The following is a 13,968-nucleotide window of genomic DNA, read 5'->3' on the forward strand; positions in this document are numbered from 1 at the left end:
TTATGGCATATACGATGGCTGTTTGATTTCGAAAGGCTCGTACACCTAGTTCATAATACAGAGCTTACGCGAGCAATAGGGTTTTCTACGGTGTGTAACAGCACACGATGCAGCTTGCCATACAGCCGGTACGTAGGCCGCCGTGGTACCCGAAAATTTTCTTTGTTCCCATTGTTCAGCGAATTTCCACCGTGCTTTTACGATAGCTACGTCTCTTAGAAAATTGTTGAATTTCTCGACCGAGGGATTTTTCCATCTGCTTACCTTGTTCCGCCTTTATTTCCTTCCTTCTTTTTTTCTTCTTTATTATCCACGAAAACCCTCGCGGGATTTTAAGTTCGGCTCTTTTGTTCCTTTGCATACCTGCTCTCGTTGAAACGAACTGATGCGGTAGTTATTGGTATGCTTCGTTTGAATTTTTCTCAAAATTCACTGAGTTCATGTACTACGTTTATTTTCAAGAACGAAAGAATGTTAGTAGAAAATTTGTCATCAGTACTTAATTTTGCAAAATGCATCTATGATTCTTATCTCTAGTGAAGAATAAAATTGAAATCTGTTATAATATTTAAGACGATTTCTTGAATGTTTAGCGTGATGCTAAGATTAATGTTAGGTCAATTTCATAGAAAGTTAGAATTTCTTTTCTGCAGTGTTATTTTTGTTATCTTATCTTTAAATAAGAAAAGTTTTGAAGTATATCGACACATGTCAGAGAATGGCATCAATGTGCAGCAGCATGTGCTTCACACCGTAGGGCCCAGATGGCAAGCGTTGAATCCCTTGCTTAAATTTTCATCACGATATAACACTACATACTGCCTTCTAGACCACCTGTTCTATGCGTAGTTTGAAGCTATTCCTATAATTTCACATTACGTACAAATCCATATATGAATTGATAGTGTATATAATAATAGAAAAAAATGTGTTATTTTCGTTAATTTTTTCAAACTATCGAACCTTTATATCTGTTAGCCGTTCATATGTACGCTATGTAAATTATGTATGTATATGTGTAAAGTATAGATCGACCAATTTTTCAATCACCCTGTATTAATAAAGAAATTCTTGTTTTTAATATTATACCCTATAAAAATGTTTGTGTTACCATTAATACAATTAGTGATGTTAAACAGATGTTTCTATTTTTTATAATCTGTTTAATCTGCTTTTACATTAAATGGAAAAAGATTTTATGCATAATGATCTATCTATTCGTAATAACGTATTTAGTTAACAAACGGTCGTTCTGAGCGACGTTACACTTCGAGACGAAATTCAAAAGATCTTTGTTCGTATCGAGGAAGTGAATCCGTGGTCGAATTCAAACGTGTCCGTGTATACAAATACTTTATATCGTCTATAACAACCGGAAGTTGAACATACATAATGTTTCTGGGTGCGCCTGTTTGTGCTATTTTTCGCTTCACTGGCAAATAAAAACAAACTACTGATTAATCATGATTTGATGAATACAATATTCATTATTACAATGCAAATATATATAAAAGATATCTTATTATTTCGGTCAATTTTGGGGGGAATTTATTCCATTTCTTCTTTATTTACATTATTATCATTTATTGATACTATTCTGGTAATACCAGAAATGAAAATATTTCGGAAAGATATAATCTATAAATAATTATACACGTCCTATCAATTTTTTAATATAACAGCAGTTATATATAAATCATTATATGTTAATATGTTAATGTAAATCATAATAAAGAGAGGATTTATTTTTTGGTATATAAAAATTCTAAAGACTATAGTATATATAGAGATATAATTATAAATAATTTTGTAAACTACTCTAAATGATAGAACAATAAAAAATACTTTATTCCCCAATGCTTTGGTCCAATAATAAAACAGATTTCTTTCTTATTGATTGCACGAACAGTCGGTAAGGAATTACCGAAATAGAGATACAAGGAAAAGTAGGTCAATCCTTTCACTCGTTGGAATTAATTCTTCAGAGTATTTACGATGGCACAAATAGAAAGTATCACAGCTAAGCAAAACTTCACATTTTCAGAAGAATTAATCCCAGCTACAAAGATTGTTGTGTAAAATGTCAAAGTGAAATTGTTCAACTATCAACTATGCAGATAATTAATAAGAGGAAGTTATGAAATATTGAAAATATTAATGGTCCATTTGATACAAGTGGACCATAGTTTATGTTTTAAATTACAGTATTATTTAAAAGTTTTTATATTAAGTTCTTTTGCTGTTATAATATATTATATTCAATAATGGCTAAAATAAAAGATAATACTGTCCAGATAGTATTTATTTCTTTATTGCTGGACCTTTTGGCATTTACTATGATATTACCACTGTTACCAGCTTTATTAGACTATTATAAAGAAATAGAAGATAATCAAGGCATATATTTTAAAATTTTGTATTACATACAAAATGCAAGAAAATTTTTTGATGCTCCTGATAAAGTCAATACAGTACTTTACGGCGGTTAGTCTTTTTCCTCATTTTATTTAAGTTATTGATATATTAATATGTATTAACATAGGTGTATAATTTATGTTATAGGTTTTCTTGGTTCTATGTATTCTTTCCTACAATTTTTGAGTGCTCCGATAGTAGGAGCGTTATCAGATATATATGGAAGGAAACCATTGATGATATTTTGTTTAACAGGTATTGCATTGTCTTACCTATTATGGGCACTTTCTTGTAATTTTGCTATATTTGTATTAGCAAGATTTGTTGGAGGTATTAGCAAAGGAAATATTAATTTATCAATGGCTATCATTAGTGATGTTACATCTCCAAAAACAAGGGGAAAAGCAATGGTAAAGTTTAAGATAAACATATGAATAAATGCAACATACATTGAAGACAGATGAATGTAAATAAAGAAATAAGTTAATCTTTCTTATTCTTAGGCACTTGTTGGCATAGCTTTTTCTATAGGCTTTGTAGCAGGTCCAATGATAGGAGCATTTTTTTCATGGATTTCTAGTGATAATAGAAAAGGGACTTGGTACATAATACCTGCAGTATTCGCTCTTTTCTTGGCAGCGAGTGACTTGCTCTTTACTGTTTGCTACTTAAAAGAATCTTTACCGTTGAATTGTAGAACCAGTAATTTTGTAACTGGTGTTTCTGGAATTCTTAATTACATTAATCCTATAGATCTATTCCAATTTAATGGAGTGTCTGGGCTAACTTTGCAAGGTGAAGTTGCTTTAAATTAGCATATTATAAATTCTATAGAAATCAATAAAAATTATATATATACACATATAAATATATATATATATATATATACAATTTCAGACAAAAAGGATTTAAAAACACTGGGTTGTGCATATTTCATATATTTGTTCGTGTATAGTGGCTTGGAATTTACCTTAACTTTCTTAACTCATTATTTGTTTAAATTTACAAGCATGCAACAAGGATGGATGTTTTTGGGAATTGGATTAGTTATGGCAATTTTGCAGGGAAGTTGGGTACGAACAATTCCACCTAATAAAACAAAGTCTGTTGCAGGATTGGTAAATATTTTGAAAACACAGAGCAGATATTTCTGCTATTATTAATTTTATATTGATTAAATTATATTATTATATATTAAATATTTTAGGGTTTATGGCTGATTATTCCAGCATTTATCTGTGTAGGTTTAGCAAATGATATATTGACATTGTCAGTTGGAGTATTTCTGTTTGCAATTTGTGAGTATATTGTGACATGAATTTATGTATATGAAATACAGCAAATATCTATGGATTATTTATCATATTTGATTAAAATAAATAAAAATTTTATATCTTTTTCGTACATTATAGCAACTGCCATGGTTGTTACATGTATGATGACGCTTGTAACACGTATTGGTCCTGATCATCAAAAAGGTGCAATAACAGGTGTTTTTCGTTCTCTTGGAGCATTAGCACGAGCTTGTGGACCTATTGTAGCTTCTTCAGGTAAAGATAAAATATTGAATCATTTAATTCAGTAATTTATATTGAATTATTATTTCAGCTTTCTGGTGTATTGGTAGTAAGGCAACATATCTTACCGGTGCTGTATTCCTTGTACTTCCACCTTTAATTCTTCAAACTATTAAGTCATTTTGAAACAAAGGAAACAAAGGTATTTATATAAGTATTGCATATTTATATTTGTACAGTATTTTTACACATTTTATAACGTTTGTTGTTATGACGTTTTATAACGTTATGTAAACATTTAAGAAAATATTCTTTATACACTTTTTGTATCATGTATGGAGAGTGAATAATTGTACATTTTAACATGCAAATTTTCTCTCTTTACTCTTCCCTCCTTTTCCGCCATGTTTAGTAGTTATTAATTTATCGAAAAGTTATCAAATTAATGGTGCCGTGATATAACGTGTTTTTTCCTGCGATAAATTTATAAGGAAAATACAACTAAGATATATTTCATTGATGTAAAAGAATCACAAAGAAAATTATTGAAATCAAAGATAAAAATATTTTCTCCCATTTCGTACGTCCCTGAGAAAATCATGATTTTGCGTATGCGTAATTGGTGCTTCGTCACGTGCCCTACCCTCTCCCTTTTGTGTCGCGCCATTTACGGTAAGAAATTCTCGGAATTCTTCCGTTCGCGGGACTTCGTCGACGTCCGCGTTGATGTGAGTAACACAGAAGGGGGAGAGTTATTGATGCGATTCGCGAGTGCGACCGGTCCCTCAATCATTACGTTTACAATTATTGCGCGGTAGACTGAGTTTGATCAGTTCAAAGGTTACATCTTCAACAAATCGAAGCAAACTGAAGGTATCGGTATCATACAGTACAAATCCTAGTTGCTTCTGTCTGCGGACTAGCAGCAGGTGAGTGTAACCAATTCTTAAAGTGAACATCTTTTTCTTTCGCCCCTCCCGCTTATCTATTTACGCGTTATTGCAATACGTTACGTTCTGTTATTCCTAAATTTCGATATCATACTCTTTTCTTTGAATTGTATCAAAAAAATTAAATTAAAAATTGAATAATCGTTAAACTTATTTTATTTAATTCAATTTATTCGATATCTTTTAAAATAATATTAAATATATGTAATTTTTCTTACTTGAGTTTCGGAAGTATATATATCCACTTTAAAAGAATGTACGGTTTCTGATAATATCGAGCATTTCGTTTTATCAGGTAATACTGATACTACACATTCTGCAAGAAATATAGACGAAATATCTAATGAATACATCTTTATTAAATATATTAATTAATAAATTTGAAAATGTAATATTGTCAAATATTAAATAGATTGTTAGTTTGTGGTTATATTATTTTTAGAGCAAGCACTTCTAATATTCTTAATGAAAACATTGATGTTATTTAGTGAAAAATAATAACGCAACTAAATATGTTTAAGGTAAAGAATTTATAATTACAACCAAAATGTCACTGTGGGCAAAAGCGCAACAATTACCACAAGATGCATTGCAAGAAGTACGTTCAGTTTATGGAGAACATTTTCCAATTGAGGTCCGACACTTTTTATCTTCTTGGATAGAAGAAAAAATGTGGTAAATTAAATATATTTGCTTTCATTATCTTTTAATTTATATATATATGTATATAGAGTATTTGGAGCAATATTTTTACTATAGGACTGATATAGAACCTGATAATCCACAATATGAACAATATATAGCTACTCTTGTGAGATCTCTAATTCAAGAATTAGAAACTAAGGCAGCTTCGTTAAACACAGATGATATGTTTTTAACAAAATTAAAATTAATGGAAGCTGCAAAAAATTTTCGTGTAAGTTTTATAATAAAGTGTTAATAGTTAATTCGAACCATATTAATTTTACACAATGTATCTTTTTTTAATGCAGCAGAGATATACACATAATCCTACAGCGTTATTTAGAATAATTAGACATTGCCTAGGAACAGAAATGAAATTAGTATCTCAAGTAGAGAATTTAGGAGGTGCATTAATGAGTATGGCAGGAGGAAAAGTAGGATTGATTAGTGATGCTATAGCTGAAATAGCCCAACATGTTGAGTCTTTGCGACGTAGAACTCAAGAAACTGGAGAAGATTTGAGAAAAATGGAGCAAGAACAGGAGGCATTTGCTATTAGTTATCATGAATGTACTAAACTAAATGCACATCTTCAACATCTTGCAACACAACCACAAAATCAACAAAATTTAGATATGGAGAAAAAAATTAGAAGGTATTTAAATATTTATGTAATTGACCCTTTGTTTTGCAACAATGAGTGAGTAATAAATATTTGGGACAAAAACAATAACTAAATGTAAACAACACTAGCCTGGCTTGTGATACTTCATTTAGGACAAATGTAAACAACACAAGTCAGCCTCATGGTTCAGTTGTGCTCCATATTTTCTTTAGTTACGTGTAATTTTTTGTTATGTTCACACGTTTAGGTTATAATTCCCTAAAAGAATTAAATAACCCTTATACCTATCATGTCAGTAAAAAGAAAAGCTAATATTGACGATAGTAGTGAGAAGTATGTTATTATTGTGGATAGTGATTCGGTAGATTCTTCTGATATTGATAGTGATGGTAATATTGAGTTTCCTATTGTGTTTGATTGTTTAGAAAAATATCACACAGTTGAAGATTACTAATTTTCTATGAGTTTTCTCAAAATATTATTAATTTAATTAATAACTCATTTCATTAAATAATAAATCATTTTTGTTTATTGATGAATCGATCATAATTACTTCTCAGATATCTTAAAAGTATTAGTTGTGCCCAAATATGTTTATTATTTCACAATTTTTTTCGTTGCGCCAAAATATACGTGTCATAAGACGCGTACATTTTGCGCAAGTTCGAGCACACGGCTAAACAGTTAAGTGGCTCGACGCGTGACCGACCTTCTTGTTTATTGAGTTGGCGGGTAGGACAAAGGGTTAATAATATTGTGTATATCTACTGTAGGATGAGGCACTTGATATTATCATCTTAATTTACTGATCTCCCTTGATCTGCAATATTTTTTGCTGTAGATAATAATATTGATTTAAATAAAAATAATATCAGGTGTTCTATCTTACAGATGTATATAATAATAAAACGTAAATAATGAAAATAACGCTATTATAGGCAAAAAGAGCAACAAGAACAATTACTGAACCATAAAGTAGCAGGTTTAATGCAATTACGACTGACATTAGCTGACAAACTGAAAGATACTATTACTAGATTAAATAGCTTGCAATCTAGAGTCTTAGACGATGAACTTATTAGGTAAAACTTGTTCAATTTCTTTCTCTTTAAATAATTGTGCAAGTTCTAAAGATAAAAATACATATTTATTTAGATGGAAAAGAGATCAACAACTAGCAGGAAATGGCGCGCTATTTAACAGCAATTTAGATTCTATTCAAGAATGGTGTGAAAGCTTAGCTGAATTAATTTGGCTTAATCGTCAACAAATTAAAGAAGCAGAACGTTTAAAGCAAAAATTTGCGTTAGAACCACCAGGAATGCAAGATATTCTTCCTACTTTAAATGCCCAAATTACACAATTACTTAGTTCGTTAGTTACAAGTACATTCATCATAGAAAAACAACCGCCGCAAGTAATGAAAACTAATACTCGTTTTACAAGTACAGTACGCTTGCTTGTTGGCGGAAAATTGAATGTTCACATGACTCCTCCTCAAGTTAAGGTGAGCATTATCAGTGAAGCTCAAGCAAATGCTTTATTAAAGAGCGATAAAATGGCAAAGAATGGAGAAGCTAGCGGTGAAATTTTAAATAATACGGGGACGATGGAATATCATCAGGTAAGAAGAAGAAAATAAAATTATCATAATTCACTATTTTGTTAAAACAAAACATGAACCATGATGCTTTTACTTTCTAGGCAACAAGACAACTCTCTGTAAGCTTTCGTAATATGCAGTTAAAAAAGATCAAAAGAGCAGAAAAAAAAGGAACGGAATCTGTGATGGATGAAAAATTTTCCCTTCTCTTTCAATCACAATTTAGCGTTGGGGGAGGTGAATTAGTATTCGCAGTTTGGACTCTAAGTTTACCAGTTGTAGTAATTGTACATGGAAATCAAGAACCACACGCATGGGCTACAGTTACATGGGATAATGCATTTGCTGAACCTGGAAGAGTACCATTCGCAGTGCCTGATAAAGTTCCATGGGGTCAAGTAGCTGAAGCATTAAATGTTAAATTTAAATCTGCGACAGGTCGTTCATTAACGGAAGATAATTTACGATTTCTCGCGGAAAAAGCGTTTCGCGGTGGTAATGCAAGTGGGCAAGATTACTCTAGTTTGCTTTTGAGTTGGGCACAGTTTTGCAAAGAGCCATTACCAGAAAGAAATTTTACGTTTTGGGAATGGTTTTATGCTGTGATGAAATTAACCAGGGAGCATTTAAAAAGTCAATGGATGGACGGTTATATATTGGGATTTGTGAGAAAGAGACAAGCAGAAGAAATGTTGGCGAGTTGTGCGTCAGGAACATTTCTAATGCGTTTTTCAGATTCTGAACTTGGTGGTGTTACTATTGCTTGGGTTGGAGGTAAATATCTATATATTTTACTACTTTGAACTAGAGTCGTTACTGTTTTCTCTTTCAGTCAATATTCTTCAATTTTATATTAATATTTGTAGATCAGACTGAAGTTTTCATGTTACAACCTTTCACGAGCAAAGATTTTGCGATACGTAGTTTAGCTGATCGTGTGTCCGATTTACAACACCTGCTTTATCTCTATCCAGACATATCGAAAGATCAAGCATTTTCTAAATATTACACGCCATTTACAGGTAAATATCCTTTACTCCCGTTTCTTTACTTTTATTCATTTTCGTAATACTTTGAATAGAGATAAAAATATATTTTATCATAGAAAATCAATCTACATCGGCAAATGGATATGTGAAACCGTTTTTGGTAACGCACGTACCTGGTTGGGGTGGGCCTGGTGTCGGTGGTCAAACACCGTCGCATTCCTCCGTGGTAGGAGTAGGAAGTAGCGGTCAAAGTGGTCCCGGTGGTAGTTATCCAGCAACACCATCAACTATATTTCAAGCGCACAGTCCAGATCCTTCTGTAACGCGTGATACTCCATCAGTGGCTTCCAGGTCAGTCCCCTGGATTTAAAATATCAATCGTATCATAAACATTTTTTTATTAATATAAGCTGCCATAGAAATTACAATATAAGATATGCAAAGATTCTTTTTTGTTTCTTTCGTGCAATGTATTTAAATATCGGACAAGTATATGTTCTAAGAAGTGTGTCTGAATTTTTTAATTCATAACATACCATTTCCGGTGACTGCAATAATTATTTTATATAATATTATACAACTATCGTATGTACTATTTACTAATAACATATCGAATCGACATGATGTTTGAGTACTTAATGTTTGGTCAATAAAAATAGATTAATGAAGAGTTTCCAAAAGGCATAAACGATACATTCCTACAACTAATAACACTTTGCATGTCTTTTATATTCTATCTGTGCAGATGAGTGTCAGTATTGTTTTTTTTATGTTTTCTTTTTGCGAACATTTAGCAAATATTATAATTTACAATAATACTGTAGTTTCAAATTTTGTAAACTTTTTAACGAAATTTTGAAAATTTTTATATCTGATTACTGTAACGTAAAATGAAAGTATAAGTAACGTTAAGCCTTATCAAACAATTTTATTTACGATTAAGTAAATAGTATAATGAAGAATACTGGATGCATGAAGACAATTTTTATAAAAAGCATACTTTATTATGTACACGATACTGACGATTGCTGAAGTTAACTAATTTTTTGGCGTTATTCAGTTTTTTCCTCTTACAATTAGATTTTATTTTAAATTAATCCTTTGAAGACGAGTATCAGCAAATAACCGCCCGAATCTGTTCACAGTTCCAGACCCTTATTTTGAAGTGGCTGGCGTACGTCTATTTTTCTGAAATATTTACGCGTATTTACGCATAAGTATAGTAAACTAAATGGTATTATGTTTTTGATGAAAGAAAATTATAGATCTTTAGCGATGAGACCTTATCTTCCGTTTAACGTAAACTCGCGATGTAGGATGATGGTCAAGTCAAAAGGAATTTCAGTCTTTCAATGGCATTACAAGATGTATCAGCAAGCTTTTTATATATTTTATATTTTTTATAATACTTTATACACGATGCCTAAAAAATCTAGAAAGGACATGTTCGATAATGATAGTAGTGATGACGAATATTATTTTGAACTTGACAAGATAGAAGACGGCGACAGTGCTTCAGGTAGTGGAAACAAATTCCGTTCAATAAGCAATCGGTTCAGAAGTTTCAATATTTCTAGTGATAGTGACAGCGATGATGAATTAAATATTGATGAAAATAATATAAGCCTGGACAATGAATAACGCAAACGTTCAACGTGTATATTTTCTCAACTGCGCGCAGCAATACCTCTCGTCGAGCGGCGCCGTCCGCAAAGAGTTAATCTTCATGTTATCCAGTATTCTATGCTGATATTATAATTTTTTATCAATAAGCATATGACTAGTATTAAGTGGCATTATTAAAAAGTTGAATATAATTCAATAATGCCTCTATTAAATTTCCAAAGTCCTCCACAAGAATGTTTTTACTACTATTTAAAGAGAACAGAAATACGTTCTTAATGGAATGGTTGATAAATGAGCTATTTCATGCTTATTCTGAAGATTTATGCGATACTTTGTAGTACAGAGGATGATACAGTTATATTATAATCTTTCAAACTTTATAAAATTGCTTGTAAAGCAAATTGTAATGAAATCCGTCCAACGGATAAAGTAGATACAGTAGATTGGAGGATCTTTGGATGTATGGCGTAAAGATCATCGATCTTTTTAAGTTTTTCGCTCCTTTTTCCTTTTTTTTTCCTATCATAAGTTATAGTACGTAATTTGTAGCACTAATAATGAACATAAAAAAATAACAGATTAAGGACCAATAACATATGCGTTCTCCTCAGACTGCCAAATTTTATAAATTTTCTTTTTTTTTCTCTCTATCTTTCTTTAAAGAGAAACGGCTTATCCATGGCATTACAAAACAAAACAAATAAAAGTGAAAAAGCTGTTGTATCGCTAATAGTATTCTGTATGTATAAATATATATTCTCTCATACATATACACATGTGCGTGTTGCACATACATGTGTGTACATATACATATATCTTTTTATATATAAATCCATGTGAAACAATAATGTGTTACGAATCTATGCATGTGTAAAAGTAATACACGAAATTTTGAAAAACCGAAGGCATAGGCCTGGAGCAAGCCGGTACAACCACAGCAACGGAAAATTAAATGCATAAACGCTACTCCTGATAAAAACACAACTCCAATCACAGTTACAATTCTAGTACTGGCAATCGAGTGTATTTAAACATTATTGCAAAATTGTTATGAAGCAGTGGCACTAGAATTTTAATAAAAATTCGTCTAAATAGAGTCATACAATAGGTGTAATTATAATAAAGTAGAAATCGGGGATAATAGCTCTCAAGTGACCGATCAATCTTGGCTAGGTTGGGGATTTCTTGTGGTTGTTTGTATTTCCTTTGCCGTGTTGTACCGGCTATCAGGCTAATCGGTCACACGTTTCGACGAAATAGACAATTCTTAATGATTCGTATGTATGATATAAGCGATAAATTGAATTTTTAAAGTAGTCAATCAAGAGAGAAGGAAAAAGAAAAGAAAAGAACAAAATTGGATCGAATCGGTTTCGTATCACATGCAATATGTTTTGATTCAGTAAGAGTCTCTTGTCCATTACTATGCCAGTGATTGGAGTTGTGCTTTTAATTTGTGGTAGCTACGCTCCGGGCCTTGGCCAGTCAAGCGTTGGGCGAACGAATCCGGACATGGACTATGTGGAGCTGATGGGTCACAGCGAACTCCCCTCGATCGACGAAAATCTCAACTTGGATCACTTTACCTTCTCCGAGTTCATACAATCCTACAACACTAAACCACAATAGGTATGTCAGGTGTGATATATTTCTTGTGTCTATCTATCGATCAATTATCTTTATTTCTTATCCCAATTATATTTTTAATCGTACACACAACGAATGTAATGCGTTATTATCGTTGTTTTATAGGGGAGGGATGTAAAAATGTTTTCGTCGTTTGCAATATATATTATCTTAAATATATATACACACACACCTATTAAGTAGGTTTATCTCCGAGGAAACATGGCATATCTTTGATTTTCATCGTATAAAAGTGCAATATGTTTCAGAGATATTATCATTTAGTTCTATTATAAACGAACGATTGAGATCGGTCTTTATGTAGTAACATTGTTGAGTTGCAATTACGTATGCCTGAACGTACCATGTGTAATGGTACTCTGTATGTCGCTTTATAAACCTAATACTTAATTTTCGATTTTGACTAAATGCTTGTTACGTAACGACGGTACAAGTTAATGTATGAAGTGTTCAATCGAGTGATATTGATCGACCGAAAGTATTCGAGATACACGATTGTAGAAATTGGTCTTATTCTACCATTTAGATTTTATTCGACAACAAACAGTGTTCGCCACAAAGTATCGAATATTGTGCATGAATATTTTACCATGACCAGGGAAACATTAATGTGTAGTGTGCAATTATAATGCTATATATACAGGGTAACGATTGTTTTACGATTGAGTATAAGATTAAATGAATTTTGTGTTTTTCTTTTAAGTAAAAGACGACTTACATTATCTGATCAAACTTTTAGTTATTAATTGGAAACAATACAGAAGAGAAACTGCTAGCAGGTGACGATGAAATCTAGATGTCAGCTGAAAGTAGAATTGCTATGATAATACGTAGAATATAATACAGACAATCATTTGCACGTCCTGTCATGTAAATAATGAAATAAAAAAAAAAAAAGAAGAATTTTAATTTACTAATGGGCCAGCGTGCCGGAATGAGAAACGGGATTTGTGCAACGCTAATATGAAGTATGTGTAACATGTAATCAGCGTGACCTAAATATGTGCCTTATAATCTTCGAATTAATGCTCGTTATATTTTTTGAAAACTCTTATAGACAAGTTGCATGTATTTTTAGCAAAAAATTTTGTCTCCGACTCGCCGTTTAACTGAACTAATAAAGAAATATTAGGTTTCTTATCATTTAAATCTCTTTTATATTGAAATCTAACTTTCAAAAATTTTTGGAGAAATTAAAATTGAATATTTCCATTTGGAGCGTGATATTTTTAGTGCGACGTACGACATGCGACGAATTTATATTTTTCAATTGTTACCGAAGTAACTTAAACTTTTCGGTGAACCTTTTAGATCTCTAAGCGTAGAAAGTTTCTATTATCGGTTAAAATAGATAATTACATATTCGTTTTCTAATAATCGTTCCCTCCCCTATAGTTTATGTACTCTATTAAAAACTATGAATTGTTGCTCGTATATAAAACATCGATATACGCTAAATTTTTGAATAGGATTGAAGTCGTCGTTATCCTAATTATATTTACTATATATAATATTATATATATATATATATATATATATGTACGTATGAATCCATGTTCGTGCGTATCTATGTATGTATGAGTGCATGCATGTACTTGATCATGTACATGCGTGTACGTACGTACACGTGTATGTATGGATGTATGTAAAGATAAACTAAATTTTGAAAGACTAGTGCGTTAATACTGTTTATTATTAAATCTATTGTCTATTATCTTTTATCAAAGATTAGAGTTTATTTTATTATTGAGAACAATTTTACTGTTTGTAAAAGATATATGTTATTATTACCTTTATTCCTCTATATATAATAATAATTATTATTATATAAGCGTAAAATATAAGATGTGTTCGCATACCGAATCGACATACCGAATAAAATAGCTTTTAATTCGATTTTTAAATTGTTTTT

General features: G+C 31.4%; 2 protein-coding genes and 1 long non-coding RNA gene across 4 annotated transcripts; 2 read left to right on the forward strand and 1 right to left on the reverse strand.

The window, feature by feature from the left end:
• Window positions 1-1,842: 1,842 nt before the first annotated feature.
• Window positions 1,843-4,863, forward strand: LOC100648145 (major facilitator superfamily domain-containing protein 10). The gene is made up of 7 exons (XM_003400986.4): window positions 1,843-2,484; window positions 2,563-2,825; window positions 2,919-3,210; window positions 3,313-3,533; window positions 3,623-3,713; window positions 3,828-3,965; window positions 4,024-4,863. The coding sequence occupies exons 1-7, from the start codon at window positions 2,265-2,267 to the stop codon at window positions 4,116-4,118; spliced, it is 1,320 nt and encodes a 439-aa protein (XP_003401034.1). The 5' UTR covers window positions 1,843-2,264; the 3' UTR covers window positions 4,119-4,863.
• On the reverse strand, window positions 3,698-4,202 carry LOC110119918. Its single transcript, XR_002308442.2, has 2 exons — window positions 4,061-4,202; window positions 3,698-3,959 (listed from the first exon to the last, which is right to left on the reverse strand). It is a non-coding gene; the product is annotated as an uncharacterized LOC110119918 (long non-coding RNA).
• LOC100647789 (signal transducer and activator of transcription 5A) lies at window positions 4,671-13,952 on the forward strand. 2 transcript variants are annotated; one of them, XM_020866848.2, is made up of 10 exons: window positions 4,671-4,861; window positions 5,404-5,557; window positions 5,642-5,798; window positions 5,875-6,221; window positions 7,130-7,273; window positions 7,347-7,815; window positions 7,896-8,568; window positions 8,661-8,816; window positions 8,900-9,134; window positions 11,315-11,738. In XM_020866848.2, the coding sequence occupies exons 2-10, from the start codon at window positions 5,430-5,432 to the stop codon at window positions 11,367-11,369; spliced, it is 2,364 nt and encodes a 787-aa protein (XP_020722507.1). In that variant the 5' UTR covers window positions 4,671-4,861; window positions 5,404-5,429; the 3' UTR covers window positions 11,370-11,738. The 2 variants fall into 2 exon arrangements, with proteins under 2 accessions (XP_020722507.1, XP_003401031.1); XM_003400983.4 differs by lacking the exon at window positions 11,315-11,738 and adding an exon at window positions 11,873-13,952 and having other exon boundaries at window positions 4,673-4,861.
• Window positions 13,953-13,968: the final 16 nt, after the last annotated feature.

This window comes from Bombus terrestris, chromosome 15, assembly GCF_910591885.1.
Source record: "Bombus terrestris chromosome 15, iyBomTerr1.2, whole genome shotgun sequence".
Taxonomy (NCBI): Eukaryota; Metazoa; Arthropoda; class Insecta; order Hymenoptera; family Apidae; genus Bombus; species Bombus terrestris.